This window comes from Lacerta agilis, chromosome 14, assembly GCF_009819535.1.
Source record: "Lacerta agilis isolate rLacAgi1 chromosome 14, rLacAgi1.pri, whole genome shotgun sequence".
NCBI lineage: Eukaryota > Metazoa > Chordata > Lepidosauria > Squamata > Lacertidae > Lacerta > Lacerta agilis.
Window position 1 is genome coordinate 530,685 of NC_046325.1, and position 19,254 is coordinate 549,938.

The 19,254-nt window shown below is 54.0% G+C and overlaps 1 protein-coding gene across 1 annotated transcript; it reads right to left on the reverse strand.

Moving 5' to 3' along the window:
• Positions 1 to 350: 350 nt before the first annotated feature.
• ARRB2 (arrestin beta 2) lies at positions 351 to 18,790 on the reverse strand. The gene is made up of 15 exons (XM_033169320.1): positions 18,713 to 18,790; positions 15,994 to 16,024; positions 13,654 to 13,714; positions 11,877 to 11,921; positions 8,587 to 8,783; positions 8,146 to 8,205; positions 7,889 to 7,956; positions 7,109 to 7,244; positions 5,835 to 5,919; positions 5,569 to 5,641; positions 4,834 to 4,971; positions 3,428 to 3,511; positions 2,330 to 2,412; positions 2,130 to 2,184; positions 351 to 1,341 (listed from the first exon to the last, which is right to left on the reverse strand). Exons 1-15 carry the CDS (start codon positions 18,733 to 18,735, stop codon positions 1,245 to 1,247), a joined length of 1,236 nt encoding a protein of 411 aa, XP_033025211.1. The 5' UTR covers positions 18,736 to 18,790; the 3' UTR covers positions 351 to 1,244.
• Between the last annotated feature and the right edge of the window lie 464 nt (positions 18,791 to 19,254).

Here is a 19,254-nt window from a genome sequence, read left to right on the forward strand (position 1 = left end):
TCACGGAGAGCGTGCTGGTTGTGTGAACTGCTTAGGAAAATGGGGCTAGCCACACCCCACAACCCAGGAGTCTACAAGTTTTGGGGGGTTGTGTGGCCTCAAGCTGCCCCCACCCCCAGGTTGGGAAGCCCCACATGACTCTTCTTCTGCAGGGGGGAGGTCTTCCTGCTTGCAAAACTTGGGGGAGCGTCTGGCCCCACAGCGGTGCAGCAAGAGGGGTATCCTTGCTGCAGACCTGAGAATCTCTGGCAGGGGGGTGCTATTTTCACAGGAGCCCCCTTTCCACTTCTCCAAACCCCCCCCCCCCCCGTTTTTAATGCTCAAACCACTTAATAAAAACCTCCAGGCACCTGTTAACTGTTTTTTTAATTCATTTGTTGCTCTCTGCTCAGACAACGTAGGAAATAATAATGGCCTTTTTAAGTTTCTTTTCACACGCATTGCCTGCTCTGCCCCGGTTTGTACAGAGGGGCAGCCCTGCAAACGTGCGGGGGGGGGGACTGGGCACAGAGGCGTTGGCACACACCTGCCCCCTTCTGCATTTGGGGGCATGGGGAGGGGTCCCCAATCCCAGGCGGGGGGGGGGGGGCTCAGCTCACCCTCCCCATGGCCAGCAGAGGCACATCTCCTTGTGGGTGGGGGCTTTGTTGAAAAAGAGAAGGGGGGCGGAGACAGACAGAAGGTGCCTCCCAGCCCCAATTGATTTTTAAAAAGGGAAAGAGGAGAGAGTTCAACTGACCAATTGTTTTCCCTAACCAGTTAAAACAGCATTTAAAAATAAGACATTTATATAAAGAGCAGGTGGGGGGGAGGGGGTTGCCCAGAGAGATTTGACACACACAATGTGGTGCTTTTTTCAGGGTGGGGGGTACGACAGTCAGACGATAATGCCCAATAAATGATTCCAGTGCGTTAGACAAAAATTTGGGAGAGGGGGACGGACGAGGACGGTGGCGTTAAAATCCATCTGTGGAGAAGATACGCAGCAGCAGATAAAGATTAAAAGCTGGAGGGGGGCCCCCGAGCCGGCCCCTTCCCCCCCTCCGTTTTTAGTCACATTAAAAGCCCCCCCCCAATACAGCATGAAGACACAAGGCAAAGGGGGGGTGATGGCTCCTATAAGAAAGGAGGGGGGAGTAGAGGACGAGGCGACATTCGTACAGGGTGGGGGGCCATTTATCGGCTCTTTCCTCTCTCTCCGCCCCCCCAAACTTGGCTGGTGAGAGGGGGGGGGTTCTCCCTCCCTAGCAAAAATGGTCGTCGTCTTCCTTGTCGTCCTTCAGCCCCTTCAGGCGTAGGCGGGCAAAGTCTTCAAACACAATGTCGTCGTCCTGCCCATAGCTGGGGGGGGGGGTTGGGGGGGAGAAAAAAGAAAGGAGAAAACAGGGAGGCACAATCAGGCTGCTTTGGATATTCACAAAAACGGGGGCTTTTCTTTTTCCTTTGCACCCTTCCCTGCATTCGTACATCCCATCATTTCCTCGAAGGTGCTGCGTGAAGCGCGCTTGTTTTTCTGCAACAACCCTGCCAGGTAGGCTAGGGCTGAAAGGCAGAAACCGGCCCCCTCCAAACCACCAGGCAAGCTGCACAGCCAAGCAGAGATTTGAACCCGGGTGCTCCGACCACTGCACCACACTGCCACCGGGAGCTCCCTGTGCGAGACCCAAAGGTCCAGCTCCCTTCCTGGGGCCCTGGACACAGGGGGCCCTTGCAGCTGTCCCCCCTCCTTGTGGGTAGCCCAGCCCCTGACCAAGATTCTCCACTTTTACACCCCCACCCCAATTAAACACACTCCCCCCCCCAAAAGTGTTAGGATGGGCAACGCAGCCCCCCCCCACAGAAGTCCTCAAAGGTGGTTTGTGTGCTCCCCCCTGCCCTATATTAAAAACAAACCATTCCAGCTTGTGGAATAGAAAATAGAAATGTCAGGGTGTTGCAAGTTCTAGACTAGGACTGGGGAGACCCTGGTTCAAACCAGCTATGAAGCCCATTGGGTGACTTGGCACACAGAGAGAGAGAGAGACAGGCAGGCAGACCCTCTGGGCACAGCCTGCCTGCCCCCCCCCCAAGCAGGGCCTTGTGGGTGCTGGCCTCTGAGCCCCCCAGGGAAAGGTTCAGACTTGTCTTACTTGGTTTCAAACTCGATGAGGTTGGTGTCGACCGGGGCGTCCGTCTCGGGGGCGGCTGGAAGGGAAACGGGAGGCGTGAGGTTCCCCGAGGCAAGGCTCCCCTTTCCACGACACCCCGTGAAACGTCTCCCCCCCCCCCCCCGGAACGAGCACAGCTGCCTCCGGCAGGAGAAGGCACGCGCTCCGATTCAGAGACTTACCCAGCGGAGGCTGCAACGTGGGCGAGGCCTGGTCGGGCGGCTTAGGGTGCATGAGGACGAAAGGCAGCTCCACGGAAACATCCCTGGGGGGCGGGGGGGGGCAGGAGAAGATGGTGAGAAGAGCCTGCAGCTGGATCAGGCCCAAGGGGGCCCACCTAGCCTGGCATCCTGGCCTCAAAGGGCCAACTGCTCCATAGAACCCGGGAATTGAGATAGACTGCCTCTGGGCCTGGAAGCTCCATACAGTCACCTGAAATGTCTGGCTGCCGAATGAGGCTGGTCCAGCATCCGGTCCTCACAGTGGCCTTTTTTATTTTTTAGGTGTTCATATTTAGTTATTTAATCATTTTTCATTTGGCACATTGCAGCTATACAATTCTTCCTTTAATCTTACACAGACTTTCCGACTTATCTTCCATTGGGATCCTACTTCCAATCCTTTGTTTGCTGCGACTCCTTGGGGAGATTTTACAGCCTGCATCTTTGCAAACCCCAAATACAGTATTGCATGATCCTTTTTGTTCTCTTCTTTTTAGGTCGATTGGAACCCCCCCTCCCCCCTTTTTTACTGTTGCGACTTGTCGGCTGTAACTTCTGAAAACCCCCCAAAATAACCACTTATCTGCAATGCACACTTATCTGCAATGCACACTCGGTACACTTTGACCATAAAACTAAGAAACGATAGCTGATGAAGAATAAATGAAACAGCCTTGTCCTGGAGTTAACAATCGTTGTAACTGGAATTTGTTTTATACTTTCAACAACAAAAATAGAGAAAACCATTGTTTATTGCCATCCTGGCCTGAGTCCTTGCAACCTTTCTACTTTATTTCCTGTATTCTCCAAGGAATCCAATTTTCTAATTAATGTGATTTATTCTAGCCTAGGTATTTGTCTGAAAGTGGGAGAGAGCCGATGCAAAATCTAACCAAATTTAAATGTGCTTGGAGCAATCGCCATTCTGCTTAACTCTGCTACTAGAGAGCAGGAATCTCTCTTCCAAACATATCTTTGCAACAGGCGAGTTGGGATTTTTTTGGGGGGGGGGGGATGAGATGAGAGCAGAAGAGCAACCCACCCGATGTTCATACTTACCCACCCCGGGACACCACCAGCTTGACCTTGACCCGGTAGGAGACCAGGATGCCCAGGACCTCCTTGTTGGCACCCTCCTTCACGCTGCAATGCCAAGGGAAAAGAAATGGGGGGGCCCATTCTGACCTGGAAACACCCCAAGGACCCCGCAAGGAACAATGCCTCCCCCTTTCCCCACGCTCACATTTTTAACCCTTTCTCTCCCTGCCACGCTTTTCTCCTATGCCACGTAACAAACCAGTGTTGTCCGAATTTTTTGGGGTCCCTTCCGCCACCTCAGTGCCATGAACTCGCCCCCAGTGGCCCCTCCCCGCCAAAAAGCATTGTTCAAAACAGTGTTGTTGTTTTTTGCACGACCCCCTAAAGAAGATCCAGAGCAGTAGCAGCTAATGGCCAAATTTTTCAAAATCCAACAGAAATTAACTCTGTATTTACTTCATAAAATTTACTGCTTGATTGCAAGGGGGAAATGACTCGGAGAGGTTTATGAAAAAGATAAAACAATACAATTGTCACTAAAATTTCAAAACCGCAATGGAACACACTACAAGCACAATTTAAAACTGCAGCGGAATCGACTGAAACTTGTGCAAACTTGTCTCAACAGGAATGTGTTTGGCAGGTGCCAAAAAGAATACAGTGAAGGCAACTGTGCGGGATATCAAGAGGCAGGGAGTTCCGAAGTGTCGGTGCTGCCACATTTATTATTAACAATCATTATTAATAGTATTCATTTATTTATGCCCCACCTTTTCCCCCGACAGGACTCAAGGTGGCTTATGCATAAAAATAAGGGCGGTCAAGCGATCTCGCAGATAAGCTGGTCCCAAGTTGTTAGAATCACAGCCTCGTCAAATTGGAAGGGGCCCCCGGCGGCCATCTAGTCCAACCCCCTTTTAAGGGCTTTATATACTAAGAGCAACACCTGGAACTTGGCCCGGGAGCAAATGGGCAATAAGTGCAAATCTCCGAGAAGCACAGGTGGTGTATGCCGACTGGGTCTCCCCTCCTGTCAGCAATCGTGCGGCAGCATCCTGAACCCAGGGCAGCTTCCGGATCAGCCCCATGGACAGCGCCTTGCAGGATTGAGCACAATCAATCCAGCAATCCAGGGTGAGCAGCTGTGCAATGTCCGATATTCTCCGCCCCCTTGCCTCTAACCCCCCCCCCCCCGAGGAAACTCCTGCCCCCCCTCCCACCCACCGGGGGGCTGCAACCCCATTTGGATCCTCTGCAATCCTAAGAACCTTTAGCTGCGATTCCTGCAGGGCGGGGGGTGGACTGGATGACCCCTGCGGACCCCTTCCACAATTGAACGATGCCAAGGTGTATTTGCTGCCGGCCGGCCAGGGAGTTCAGGGACGCCCGGTGTTGAATTGCTGGAATGGGGGGGGGGCAGGACTCACATGGTGGACGAGGCCAGGTTGGTGTCTTCGTGCTTGAGCTTCCCGTCCAGCGCCAGGCCCCTCTTCTCCCGGTTGTTGCTGAGCAGGGGCGTGAGGGTGTAGACCTTGCAGAAGGTGGAACTGGCCGCCACTTGGTCGCTGGCAGAGGAAGCCGAGGGCAAGCAGAGAGAGAGGCAGAGAGAGAGAGGCGTCAAGGCTCCTGCCAGCCCATCACGGCCCGCCTCGCAGGAACGGCGCAAGCTGCTTTCTACCGAGTAAGGCTGTTATCAGCCCCTGTCATGCAGAAGACCTCTCCGCCCACAGCCCTGCCTGGAGCTCTTGGGGCGGCTCGAACCTGGGAACTGCCTGCAAGGCAGGTGCTCTAACCACTGAGCGACAACCCTTCCACGAACCCCCACCACGACGCACAGAGGGGCAAGCAGGGGGGTTGCTGGGGGTCAGGGGATAATGTCATGCCCGTCCCCAAATGCAAAAGGCCATTGGCTGAAACTCCTGCATTGCAGAGGGTTGGGCTGGATGACCCTTGGGGGTCCCACCCAGCTCCACCCACTGCATGTTCTCCCTGGGGGGGGGGCAAGTCTCCACTGGAGGTTTCAAGCAGAGAAGGGTCTCCCAGAGCATTTCTACACTTGGGGAGACAGCGAATGCAAGGCTGCCTTTTCCGAAACCCCCCACCCCGCGCCCCCCCTCGCTCCAACCCCAATTCCAAGGCCGGAGGGTCGGGCGGACACTTACTCCTGCTCGATTTGGGCCACGGGGCACTTGTACTGGGCTGTGCTGAAGAGGCAGATGTCCGCATATTGCCGCACTGCAGGGTCGGGAAGAAGGGAAAGCGTCAGGGGCCGTCCGGAGGAAGACAGGTCCATGGAGTGTGTCAGGTGGGGGGGTCCTCAGCTGGCCGCTCGGCCCCCACACACCCCCTTTTTCCAAACCAGCAGAACCCCCCCCCAAATGCTCCAAGGCAGCCCCACCCGGCTCCGCAGGGACCCCCCCCTTCCTACCGGACACCTTGACTTTCTTGACACTTTTGCTGGAGTTGTTTGTGACGTGAACGTTGACGCTGATGGGCTCCCCGTGGTAATAGAGCTGGAGGGGGGAGAGAAGGCGGGGGTCAGGGTACATGGCCAAGGGAAGACACAGCCCACTCTCCCAAGACCCCCCTTGGACCTGTCGCCGTCCCCCCAAATCATAGTGGGGAGCATCCACCTTGAGTTCCACATTCGCGAGAGATCCACCTTTGGAACTCACTGCCTCTGGACGCCAGGAAGGCGCCTTTTTCCAGAGCCTCCTAAAAGCTAAAATACTCAGGGGAGAATATTCTCTTGAACTAGACGCCTATTGTATGGAACTGGACAGTCGGACAACAGATACTTTGTTTGGATACGTATAGTGATATTTGGAATGAGTTTGCAAAGAGTGTACAGTGGTACCTCTGGAGGAGAACAGGATCCGTTCCGGAACCCCGTTCGCATCATGAGCAGCGCGTACCTTGAAGCGCCGCCTCTGCGCATGCTCCCCGCGCAATTCAGTGCTTTTGCGCATGATGTCATTTCGCACATCTGCGCATGTGCGAACCGCCGAACCTGGAAGTAACCTGTTCCGGTACTTCTGGGTTCGGCTCGTTTGTAACCCACGCCGAATGCAACCCACAGCGGCCGTAACGCAAGGTATATCTGTATTAGGTTGTGAATAGCTACACTTGTATCAAGGATATAAAATCATTTATTCCGATGTATGGAAATGTTCCGATTTTATTTCTGCATCTTCTTTCTCACATATTTTCTTTCTCTCTTTTCTCTTATAAATAAAATTGGTCTCTAAGGTGCTACTGGAAGGATTTTTTTTATTTTTGTTTTGTCTAAAATAATAGTAATAGTAATACATTGTTTCTATGCCCCTCTGGGTGGCTTCCAGCAAATTTAAGTATCAATTAAAGAAATCAAAATTATCACCAATTTTTTACAAGCATTGATTTGCTCAGACAAGCCTGAGGATACTGGGGTGTGTTTTAATCTGCTTTAAGGACTGTGGGGAGGGGGCAGCTATTATGCATGGGGGGGGGGAAGAGATTGGGACTACACTGGGGCAGCTTTTAAGCAGAGGCCGGGCGCCAAGAGATTCTTGAGCTGCGGTTCCCGCCTTGCAGGGGGTTGAGCTACGACTCCCGGATTCCTTGCTGGTGGCAAGGGTCCGCGGGGTCTCAGTCAAAAGCACGTTTCACACCCACCCACCCCGCAAATGCACATATGTGCACCGCAACCCCCCCCTTACATACCTCCTTGTCGAGCGAAGCCTCGAGGTGCAAGGAGCGGTCGGACATCAGGAAGTGGCGGGTGGTCTCGGCCATGGGCTGGGGGCCGGGCTTCTCCGGGGCATATTGAACTTTCCGGATGACCAGGCGGACGGAATTCCTGTGGGTCGGGGGGGGGGCAAGAAGGGAGAGCGGTTGAAGGAGGAGAGGGCTGTGGCCCAGGACGCCTGGGTTCCCCCCAAGGCAAGTGAGGAGGGGGCAGTTCGAAGCCCTATTCATCAGTTGCCTGAACAGCAGCCCACCTTCAGGAATCTCAAGGTGGCTCTCTTCCCCATTTCACCCCCACCACAACCCTGCGAGAAGGGGGTCAGGATAATGGGCAGTATATAAATCGAGCAAAAATAAATAAATAGCAGAGAATTAAATACGGAGTCAGGCCAAACGCTTCTCCCTAGAGTTTCTAGGACAAAGGTGTTTTCTGGCCTGAATCCGAACCCAGAGCCCGCCATGGGCAAAGCAGGCGGAAAAGGGGGCAAGGGGCTTCACAGAAAATGACACAGCCTTGTCTACCTGCCCCACAACCTTCCCTGATCAGCCGCAGTTCCTGCATTGCAGGGGGTTGGGCTGGATGACCCCTGGGGGTCCCCTTCCAACTCTACCATTCTAGGAAAACTCCCAGAGGTTTGGCAGGGAAGACTGGGCTACGTAACACCAAAGATAACAATAAATCTGCTTTGTTTTTTGCAGTTTCTCAGCCAAATGATTTGTTTGCCTGTGAACAAGGGCCCCGCAAAGTGGACTCACCTTTTGTGAATCTTCTCATCTTGAATTTTGGCACAAAAAGCCCGGATCTCAAAATCGACGCCACAAGCCTGGAGGAGGGGGAAAGCGGGGGGGGGCGGACCCTTAGTGACACTGGTGGTCCTGTCGTCCCCCCCCCAGCTGCCCCATAAGCAGCTCTGCCCCTAATGCTGCTTTCGGGGCAGAATCCACACGGCTCCATCCTTTTCTTTCCCCTGAACCCCCAAAATGTGCCCCCACCCCTTCAGAAACCCCCTCACCTTTCCTGTGTCCTCTGGACCCGGCTGCAGTGTCACAGAGCAGGGCAGATTCTGTGGGATCTGTGGGGCGCAGAGAGAAACAGAGCAGTGCAAAGGTTTCCCCCCTCGACTCCAACTTTGGGGTCACCAACATGGCACCCCAAGGACTTCTCCTCTGAGTCCCTGCCCCCTTTCCCCTGCTTTCCTCTCTTGCCACCCCATGCACAGAGACCAGAAACCGAGGTGACAGCTGCATCGGCCCCGCCCTGCGGAACTGCCTGCCACTGGAAATCCAGCAGGTGCCTTTCAAAGCTGGGGGTTGGGCTGGATGCCCCTTGGGTTCCCCTCCAACCCGACACTCCTTTGATTCTGTGACAGGGGATGGAAAGGAAATCTGTAATGGGTGAAGCGTTGCAGGAATTTCGGGGTGAAAAGGTTGGGTGGTCTTCCTCCCTCTCTTACGATGAAGCTGAAGGGGTGGGCGTTGGCCCCCAGTTTCCGCAGCAGCCGCTCCTGCAGGCGGGTGAGGGGTTCGGCGGTCTCCTCGGGGGGCGGGAAGGCCTGCCACGAGGCCAGGAAGAGGTCCTTGCGGAAGGAGAGGCCCAGGACGTCCAGGTCCTCGCGGCCATAGCGGAAGGCGCAGGTCAGCGTCACAAACACTGCGGGGCAAGAAGGGCGGGGGGGGCACCGTCAGGACCCTCCAAGGTCACACAGCCAGAGGGAAGGACAAGCTCAGAAAAGGGGAACGGGAAACAGGAAACTGTTCTCTACCCCCGCCCCCCCAAATAGATGCAAACCAGGCATTTAGGATTTTGCGGTTTTGCAGAAAGCAAGGGCTTTGCCACTTCTGCTTGGCGGCGGAAATCTGGGGGCGCTTTAACCCCCCACGCGGGCGACTCCGCTGTGACCAACGTAACATCTGCAAGCTCCTCGACACGTCATGTTTTGGTTTCTTCCAAGCTAGTTTTAACTCCGGCGGACCTCTTTGCGTGCCAACGGACTTCTCTGCAAACATTACTAAGAAGCTGTCACTTAATTGCTTTTTCTTGCAATTAAAAGGGGTGTTTGAAAAGGTGTGACTGTGGCAAAGGATCGACAACCTCAAGAATTTACCTGTAACTTGGATAATGGTTTTCTCTAAAAGTTCTATCTATCTATCTATCTATCTATCTATCTATCTATCTATTCCCACCTATATGTTTCAAACTTCCTGAGAGCTATAACATCCCCTGCCCTGTTAGTATGGTCCAAACTTCAGGCCGAATGCTTATTAACTTCTCAGGGAAGGAATGATGACGGTCCTAAAAGGAGAATGTCACGCCCTCTAATAAGTTGCCTGCTGTGATGTTACGTTGGTCACAAGAAATGCTGAATGCATGAACCATTTCAGGTAACATCTCACCCCGCTATCTTAATGCTAAGAACCTCAAAGAAGAGAAGAAACCCCCTACCTTTTCCTTTTCCTGTGCTATGGGGAGGGGGAGGTATGCGTGACCAACAGAACATGCTCAAGCGACGGAATTTCCAGTCATTTGATTTCCGCCCCAAAATGGCCCTCCTTATCAGTTCCCCAAAGGAGGAAGCAAAACTATCAGCACCATCAAGGGTCATTAACCTACTGTCTGTTTTCTCTGGCGAGGTCTGCAGCGGGACTTGGGGCGGGGGGAGTGGAAATTAGAGAAATTCTGAGTCATCTTGCCTGTCACACTTCCATCTGCTCTAATCCTGCGCAGAATGATTGATCATCAAACTCTGAACTGGATGATCTTTGGGATGGTGTAGAGAACGTGTTGACCACGTGTGAACAGGAAAAGATGGGTTTGTAGGTTGACCGGTTTTTCACAGAATTACCCAGTTTCCTCTGCTGCTGCCCCCCACCCCCCAGCTCCTCAAATGATCAGACACTGAGCAATTTGGAGCATCTTAAGGACTGGAGCCTGAAAAACCAGGCACAGGGCCTTCTCGGTAGTGGCACCCTTCAAATGTCAAGGAAATAAACAACTATCTGACTTTTCGAAGACATCTGAAGGCAGCCCTGTTTAGGTAAGTTTTTAATTTCTGATGTTTTATCACATTATTATTATCATCATCATCATCATCATCATCATCACTAATTCTGTTGGGAGCCACCCAGAGTGGCAGGGGAAACCCAGCCAGATGGGCGGGTATAAAGAATAAATTATTATTATATATTATTATTATAAAAAGAGAGAGACTTCTTTCCAGGCATAAATGTAAAGTTTACAGCTGCTTTTACTTCCCGGATTAGCCCTGCTGGCCTCCCACCAAGCCCAAAACAGCTGCCAGGATCATTGGCTTCAGAAGCGAGGAAAATCTCTTTTCTGAGAGCAGGAGAACAATACTTCTGTTCTCCGGGCTGCGGGTTTTAACTTTCTCTCTCTCAAAAGCCTTCCCTGAGCTTGTCAGAGGTGCGGAAATTAGACGGAGCAAATCTTCATCCATCTGAATACTATCTGAAGACGGCACAATTGGGATTTGGGGAATTCAAAGGGCTTTGCTTGCAAAAAACGACTTAAAATGGCACAGAGACGGGTTTCCTGCAACTATCTGCCTGTCGAAATGTGGCAGAACTCTGGAACTCCCTGCCTATTGATATTGGCCTTCAGCTGAACTCTTTCTGGCGCCCGATAAAAGCAGTTTCGTTTAGAAAGTCGACGCGAGTTTTAACCTGCATCCAGAGTTTTGCCATTTCAACCTTTTGAACATTTTAAATGATTGCTGTTAATTTTTTCCTATCGATGATTTATTTTCAGAGTCTAATATTCTCTTGAACTACATACCTACTCTGTGAGATTTGGCAATGGGATTAGATTTCCTGTGCCCTTACTAGGGCCGAAAGACGGATCTTGATGCATTGCAAAGGTGTGAGCCACCCAGAGGCCTGGGGAACCCTGGCCAGATGGGCGAGGTATCAATAATAAATTATCATTATCATTAATGTACGGCTCCAATTAATCAATAGATTGAAGATGTGACCACCCTTGCCACCAATGAGCAGATTGCTTAGAGATGTGGACTTTGCATAATGAGATTTGGAACGCTTTTGTACAAAATGCAGTAGGTTCAAAAGTGTATTAGAAATAACTATTTCAATAACATATCTATTAGGTAAGTATATATGTAATTGTTAGCTGTTATAGTGATATACTGAACCCTGAAATAAATAATAACAACTTATTTTCCATTTTTATTTTTCTAAACCGCTTTGCGTTTCTTTTTCTACACACAAGCAGGATATAAATTTTATGAAATAAACAAATGTCCCAGAGCGACAGTGTGGTGCAGCAGTTAGAGCGTTGGACCTGGGAGAGACGTGGGTTCAAATCCTCCCGCTTGGCCACAAATGAAGCTCCCTGGGCCTGGCTGCCTCTGGGCCTGGCCTCCCTCACAGGGCTGTTGTGGGGATTCCACGAGGTCTGGGACCCGGGAGAGACGTGGGTTCAAATCCCCACTTGCTGGGTGTGACTTTGGTGGAGACCTAACCTACCTTGCAGGGTTGTTGTGAGGACTGGATGGTGGGGGGGGGGAGAGAGAGAGACAGAACTACATAAGTCACCTTGGGCTCCTTGGAGGAAAAGGGGGGATTCCTGCCTTGAAGGGGGTTGGAGTAGATGACCCCTGGGGGGTTCCTACCAACTCCACAACTCTTACGATTCTACAAAATGCACACAAGTAAAAATCAGTATCCCCAAAATTCATGCAGCAGCCCCTTTTCTTGCCCCCCTACTTACCCTTCCGGTCCTTGAGGTATTCGGGGTCCACCAGAACGACACCATCTAAGGGGGCAGAAAAGAAACGGGGGGGGGGGTAAGGGGGGAATGCAAACCTCCATTCCTGTCCACATCACCCTGGATTAATACAGCCCAAAAAGCAACACACACACACACACCAGCCAAAAAAAGCCCCCCCCCCCGGCTCCTGTTCTTTCCTGGAACTAGATTTGATGATCTGATAACGGATTGATAGCCTTTACTTGGGACCTTTGTCATTTTCACCCCGGGGGAACTGGGCTCCTTCCATGCGCCCATTTTACAGTTTCGGTTTTCCCTCTTTGGATTCCCGTCGGTTCCTAGGATGGTTCTCTCTGTTTGGTTCCACATTATAAAACAAAATGGTTCACACACACACAAAAACAACTAGTCGCACGGACTTTAAATTGCAATTTCATCCCCGCCTGTATTTCTGACGCTGCGTTTTATTGCGTTGCAATCTGGATCCCGTGGAGTGCAGAGAGGGGCAGACAGTGAATAAATAAAAGAGGCAATTAACAATTTACAATTAAAAAGCAGGCATCGTTTATGGCATGTGTGTGTGTGTGTGTGTGTGTGTCTAACTGGAGAGCTTTGGGTGACAAGTGACTGATGTTAAATAAGGTGGCTTGCAAGGAAGAAGATTAACAGGAATGACTTAATAAACTTATCAATAACTTTGTTGTTTATATTTTGGGGGGGTTTAAAAATAAATAAATATAAAGCAGTCTATAAATTTCATGGAATAAACAAAATGAAACCAATAAAGTTAAGATACAAAAAGCTAAAAGCTGATTAATTCCCTATGCAATTTTCCGTGTGTTTGTGGGAGGGGGGTTCTTGTTTTCCTTTTCTATTCGTTTCAATACGTATTTGGGGTTTTTGTCTTGTAATTTTGTGCTGTGAACTGCGCTAAGATCTACGGATGTTGGGGGGCATCCAAATTTATTAAGGTATACCTCTGTCTATGATCTACTATCACTGTCAACAAATGTAATCAAACTCTAACAGAACTGCAAGAATATTAGAAAGCCATGCCTATTAAAATATGGTACAGGTGAAACTCGAAAAATCAGAATATCATGGAAAAGTCCATTTATGTAAGCAATTGTTTTCATTAGCTACTGGAGTTTAATATATGAGATAGACTCATGACATGCCAAGCGAGATATGTCAAGCCTTTGCTTGTTATAATTGTGATGATTATGGCGTGCAGCAGATGAAAACCCCAAAGTTGAGATTGTTAATTTGGGGTTCTCATCAGCTGTACGCCATAATCATCACAATTATAAGAAATAAAGGCTTGACATATCTCGCTTTGCATGTCACGAGTCTATCTCATATATTAGTTTCACCTTTTACTGTAAGTTGAATTACTGAAAGAAATGAACCTTTCCACGATATTCTAATTTCTCGAGTTTCACCTGTACATGTAATCAAAAACAACAACAGCACAGCACTATTAACGCCCTTTGCTTTAAAAAAGACCCGGGTTCAAATGCTCTGACTTGGAAGCCGTGACTCTCCCCGGGGGTCTTAGCCACCTTGAGCTCCTTGCAGGAAAATAAAGTGGTCTAAAAGTGCAGTTTTTAAAAAGGCATTTCCCCCTCGGGGGGGGGGGACTTTGACGCACCCCAAATAAATTGGAAGGGACCGCCCCATAGCTCACTTTCCTCTTCTCCAAGCATTGCTCCCCCCTTGCACCACCGTCTGCCCCAGGGGCTCTCTGCCTCCCCCCCACCCTCTGCCCCCTACTCACCTACGGGGTCCACTCTGTCCAGGTGGTCCACAAAGTCCCTCTTGCCCAGGTAGACTGTGAGCTGGGGGGAGGAGAGCAGAGCCTCGTTAGGTGGAGATGAGAGGGGACCCCCCTCTAGGGGGCATCTCTAGGGAAGCACCCCCTCCCCTCACATCCCACCCAATCCAACCTGGCAGGGGGTGGGCTAGATGGCCTTCAGGAGCCCCGTCCGACTCTACAATTCCTGGATTCCCTGGGGATTTTTAAGCAGAGGTTGGGGGGGGGACGGCGTCTGTCAGGGATCCTTTGGTTGCTGTTCCTGCGCGGCAGGGGGGTTGGGCTGCGTGACCCCTGGGGGGCCCTTCCAAACCTAGGGCTCTCTGGTTCTATATCAGTGGCACAGAGAAGGGTCATAGGATGCTGGAAATACACCAAATCCTGTGAAATCAAGTGTCTGCCCCCCCCCCCTACGCAGCCAAGGTCCCCCGTCTTCTCCTCACCCCCCCCCCGACCTGGAACTGGCCCCCCTTAAGCTCACTTCCAGCCCCACCATCCTCCCCCCATACCAAAATCCATAACCTGCAAGTGAATTTTTTGGGGGAGGGGTCCCCCATAAGCTGCAATGCAGGGCCCCCCCCCCCCCTCTGCCAAAGGCCCCCACCTGGCTGCTGAGCTGCTTCCGATAAACCCGCACGCCCAGAGGAGGCACCTCGCACCAGATCCGGTCCAGCTCCAGGGGCTCCATCCTGCCCTCCCCACTTCCTCCGTTGATCTCTCCCCCCCCCCAGCCCCAAACGCTGTTTGGCCTGCAGCGTTTTCTGGCTGCCCTACCCTGCCAGGAGTCTGCGTTGTTGGTTGCCCCCCCAGGGAGGGAGGCGGCATCACCACGGAGACTCCGGGAGTCAACAAAGCGCCGTCCTCCTCACCCAACATAACAGCCAGAGAATCCCTGGCAGAGAACCTGCTTAAGAACCTCCGAGGAAGGGACCCCCAGTGGTCATCTAGCCCAACCCCCTAATAAACCAGGAGAGAGAAGGGGGGCAAGAGAGAAAGAGAGAGAAGACATGTGTTTGCCTGCCTCCATCCCTGCCTCTCAGCTGCCTTGCCCAAGATTCAGAATTCCACCCACTCGCTGCCCCCACCCCACACAAAAGCCCACCACCCCCACCAGTGCGCTTCCCCCCTCCCTTGCACCAACAGTGGTTTTCTCAGGCACTCAAGACCACCCCCACCCCCGCAACAAGCTCAAAAATTGACTTTTCCAGTTCATCACCTCCGCGCCCTCCCTGCCAAGTGCGGGAGCCCAACTCTTCTCCTTCAGCCCCCCAGCAAAGCCAGCCCCCCATCTGCACCTCCCCCCCCTCAAGAAGCCTCTTCCCACACCCCATCAGCAAGAAGAGAGATCTCTTTTGGTGGGGGTGAGGTGGGGGGGTGTTCTTGTGCAACTAAGTTTATAAAATCAATTTATAAAGAATGTAAAATTATGCATGGCAAGAACAGACTGGGCAGTTCCCTCTCTATCTCATAACACTTGTGGACATGCAACGAAGGTGAATGTTGGAAGACGCAGGAGAGGGAAGAGAAAAGTCCTTCTTCATGCAGAGTTAAACTGTGGAACTCCCTGCCACAGGAGGCAGCAATGGCCCACCAACCTGGATGGATTAAAAAAAATCATGGAGGAGGCTAGTGGGTGGACATTAAATGCGATGGAATATGCATAAGCTCTGCCTCCAGAGGCAGCAAAGTGGAAACCCAAGAGGGGAGAAGCTGCTCCCGAGTTCGAATCCACGATGTGTGTGTTTTGCATCTGGTTGGCCACTGCGAGAAGAGGATGCTGGGCCAGGTGGGCCGTGGGCCTGATCCACCAGCCAGACCCTAATGCAAGAGACCCCTTTTGCTGGACGTGGCAGGGAGAGGGGGAGCGCCCCCCGCAAAGATGGGTCCGTGATCAGATCAAGGGGGTGGGGGGGGGCGTTTCTCAGGCGACTGACAGGTGGGGGGGGTGAGAAGCAGAGAGTGCAGAGCGGGGAGAAAGAGAGAGGCAGCGGCAGGCGGGAGTCAGTTCCGGGTTCGAGACTCGTGCTTGCCTGATGGGGAGGAAGGAAGCTGGGAGGGGGAGGGGGGCTGACAGGAAACCCACAGAGAGAGAGATGTGTGGGGAGAGAGAGAGAGAGGAGGCCACATGAATAAACCGTTAAACGTGCCTTTTTGGCCCAGGTGCCAAACTCAGGGGGCAGAATCTGGATTTTGCAGGGAATACTACTGCAAATAATAATATTATTATTTGTACAGCACCCATCGGACTGGGAAGGGGGTGTTTTGCAGGGGGGGGGAGAAGCCGGGTGAAAGGGAGTCACTTACTTTGCAATTGGGGCTGGACTTCTTGAAAACCCTGTTTTCAAAGACAGAGAGGGAGAAAGAGGACAAGGCAGTTAGGATAAGTGGGGCGTGCGCAGCATCTCCCCCCACCCTACAAGTGGGACCCCCCCCAAAAAAGAAACACCGTCCCTCCCCTCCCCCCAGCCCCTTCTCCTCTCCCCACCGTTAAATTATCCATTGCTCCAATTCTCGCTCAGGACGGCTCCCTCTCTCCCCCAGGAACAGAAATCCACCACCAGCAGGGCTTAGTACAATGTGTTGCCGTGGGAACCGCATCAGGACCAGGTGCCTGAGGGTTGCCGCAGCAACGGGAGCAGCTGTCACCCTGTTGTCAAAGGGTGGGGTGGGGAGGGCAAACTCCGCTGGGGAACCTCTTTTCCAGCCTGGGCATGGCGGGGGGGGGAGGAGGGCCAGCCCAGCAGAGACGGAGCAGGCGGCCGACGCTGGGGCTCCCCGCCAGCTCTGTTCTGCCCACACGGGCAGGCAGCTGCTGCTCTCTGGATGGACCCAGGCCAGGAACCTCCCCCGGGGCTGGAAATGCCACCTGGAGCAAGTGTCACTGGGCTCACAAATCGCAGGCCAGGAGGGTTGGCAGCCCCCATAAGCCCCATCTATAATAATAATAATAATAAACCAGCCATCTCTTTCCTTTCCCACAATCCAAACTTTTGGTGCAAGTGCCCCGGAGCCCTTAAAAGGAACTAGATGGTGATGCAGGAGAATTTCAGAACTTATTCCAAATATCCTGTTCTCCTTGGGAGGGGGCTCTTGCCCCAAAGGGGGAGAGAAAGGGGGTGGGGAACAGGCTCTCAGGACCCCTCTCCAGAACCACCTCCTCCCAAGATCAGAACAGGCCAATGTTTCTACCACGGAATCTACAGTTGCAATGCAGGAATCCCTTGCCCAACGCAGGACTCGAACCCACAACCCTGAGACCAAGAGTCTCATGCTCTACTGCCTGGGCTCTCCTTCGCTGCAGGTTGTTTAAGCAGAGGTGGGGCAGCCGCCTGCCGGGGATCCTTGCAATGCAAGGCGCGTTGGGGGGGTCCCTTCCAGCTCTGCAGCTAGAGGGCTCCCCCTTATAAACCCCCCACACACCTCCCTCCCCGCCCTATAGAACCCCGATGGAGGATTTTCTCTGCCCTGGCTGGAGTTTCATTGGGGCAGGGAGACCTGCTATCTCCCCCTCCGTTCTAGGAAGTTCAAGGGGCGCTGGCGTCTCCGCACGGCCATCACCGCAGGGAGCGGCGCTATAACCTATTGCGTGTTGGTGCAGGAAACTCCGTCCTGGGCTGGGGGGGGGGAGCCTGCCAGAGTGGAACAAGAGCCGGGTCCTGAGGGACGCTGGGTGGGTGCCGAGCAGAGAAAGTTATTTACACCCTCTTCCAAATGTCACCCTGCGGACGACTTCCTGTTTTCGCGCAAAGATGGGGAGGCGAGTCACCGCTTCCTTATAAATGGGCCGTTTTCGTTCTCTCTCTCCCCCCCCCCCCCGCAAAACACCCTCTCCCTCAGTGCAGCGCTGGAAAATAATCCCGTGGGGGGGGGGCTTTGTGCCTGGAAGTGAGTTGAGAAAAGCAGGCATAGTGGTTAGAGTTCAGACCTGGGTTCAATTACTGCCCCCCACCCAAAGACCGGGGGGGGGGGATTGAACCTCAAAGGGCTGTTGTGGGGGTGGGATGGGGATGAGGGCCTTGGAGAGAGCAGGGTTCCAGTCCTCCCCCCAGTGTCTGCCTCTCGGCCTCGCAGGGCTGTTGTGCAGCTGCCAGGCGCAGGGTCTGAAGGCAGCTAATAAACGGGTCTGGCACCCTCTCACCTCCGGGTGCGGAGGCCGAGCTCCGTGTGTGTTGTGCGTGTGCGTGTGTTGTGTGTGTACACAGGCAGACGTGGCCAGCCCTCCCTCTCCCCCCCCCCACAACATATGGGGCTCCCGTGCCAACTCCTGCCTGGCTCCGGGAAGAGGTTAATAGCCAACTAATAAAAGTAAATAACGGAGAGGAGAGAGAGGAAGGCAACTTCTCTTTTCTGCCCCACCCAAGGCAAAGGGGGAGAAAAAGAAAGGACACCCCCCTCAAGAACCATTTGGAACAGAAATGCAAGCTGACAGGAGTCTGGGCGTGGAAGGGGGGCTCCCCCACCCCAAGGGAAACTGCAGAAAAGCCTTTGGGTGCTGGGGCAGCTGCCAGCCCCCCCCCCCCCCGCCTGGCACCCTAATGCCTCCTCGCTCAGACACGTCAGCCCCCCAGGAGGCCAGCGAGCCCCGGGGTCCCCCACTGTGCAGCCAAGTCTACCCGCCCCCCCCCCAGCCCTTGTGTGCAATCTGGGACCCGGACGCCTGGGTCCTGGGTTCGAGCAGAGGCTCCAGCGAGGGGCCGGGACGCCTGGGCTCCCCAGAGGGGTGGGGCGGGGGGAGAAGTCCTTAAGAGGCGCTCGGTCGCCTGGGTCCCCCAGAGTTGGGGCGCTTTTGTCAGGGGACGGAGGAGGGAGCCAGAGTCCCAGGGAGCGGACTGGGAGGGGGGAGTCAGACTTGGGGGTCTCGGACTCCTGGGTCCCTTGGCGGGGAGAGGGGGCGCCTGGGCTCCCCTTGCGTGCGCAGCGGGCGGTTGCTGGGCAGCCCGGACTCCTGGGTTCCCTCCCGAGCAGCCGATGCGTGTGAGCGGGGGTGGGGGGGGGCGCCCGGACGCCTGGGTCCCTTCCCTACCTGGTTCCCGCCTTCTCCCCCATGCTCGCCTTCCTCCTCCTCCTCCTCCTCCTCCTCCTCTACTGCTCCAGACCCGAGTCCGGGCTGCAAGGCGGAGCGGACCACAGTGAAGCCATGGCTGGCCTCCGGGCCGCGGTCACGTGGGAGCCTGGGCAGCCAATCGGAGGGCTGGCCCGGGAGGCGGGGTGGGGAGGGGGGCGACGTCAGCGGGCGCCGACACAGACTCCCCCCCCCCGCTGGGGAAGGCGGAGCGAGAGAGCGGCCCCGAGCATGTGCAGAGCGCCGCCCTCCGCCCTCTGCACGCGCTCAGAGGCTCCGGCGGGGAGGAGGAGGAGGAGGAGGCGGTTTCGCGGAGCCCCTCCCCTGGGCGTTTCAAGGCCCCCCCTCCCGGCGCCTCCCGACATGCCTCGCTCTCTCCCCGCGCATGCGCCCTGGGTGACGCGCGATGGCGGCGGCGGCGGCGGCGGCGTCTTCCTCCTCGTCGGCGTGTCCCGGGGGGGCTCCGTCGTCGGGGCGGCTGGTGCTGGAGACCCTGGCGGGGC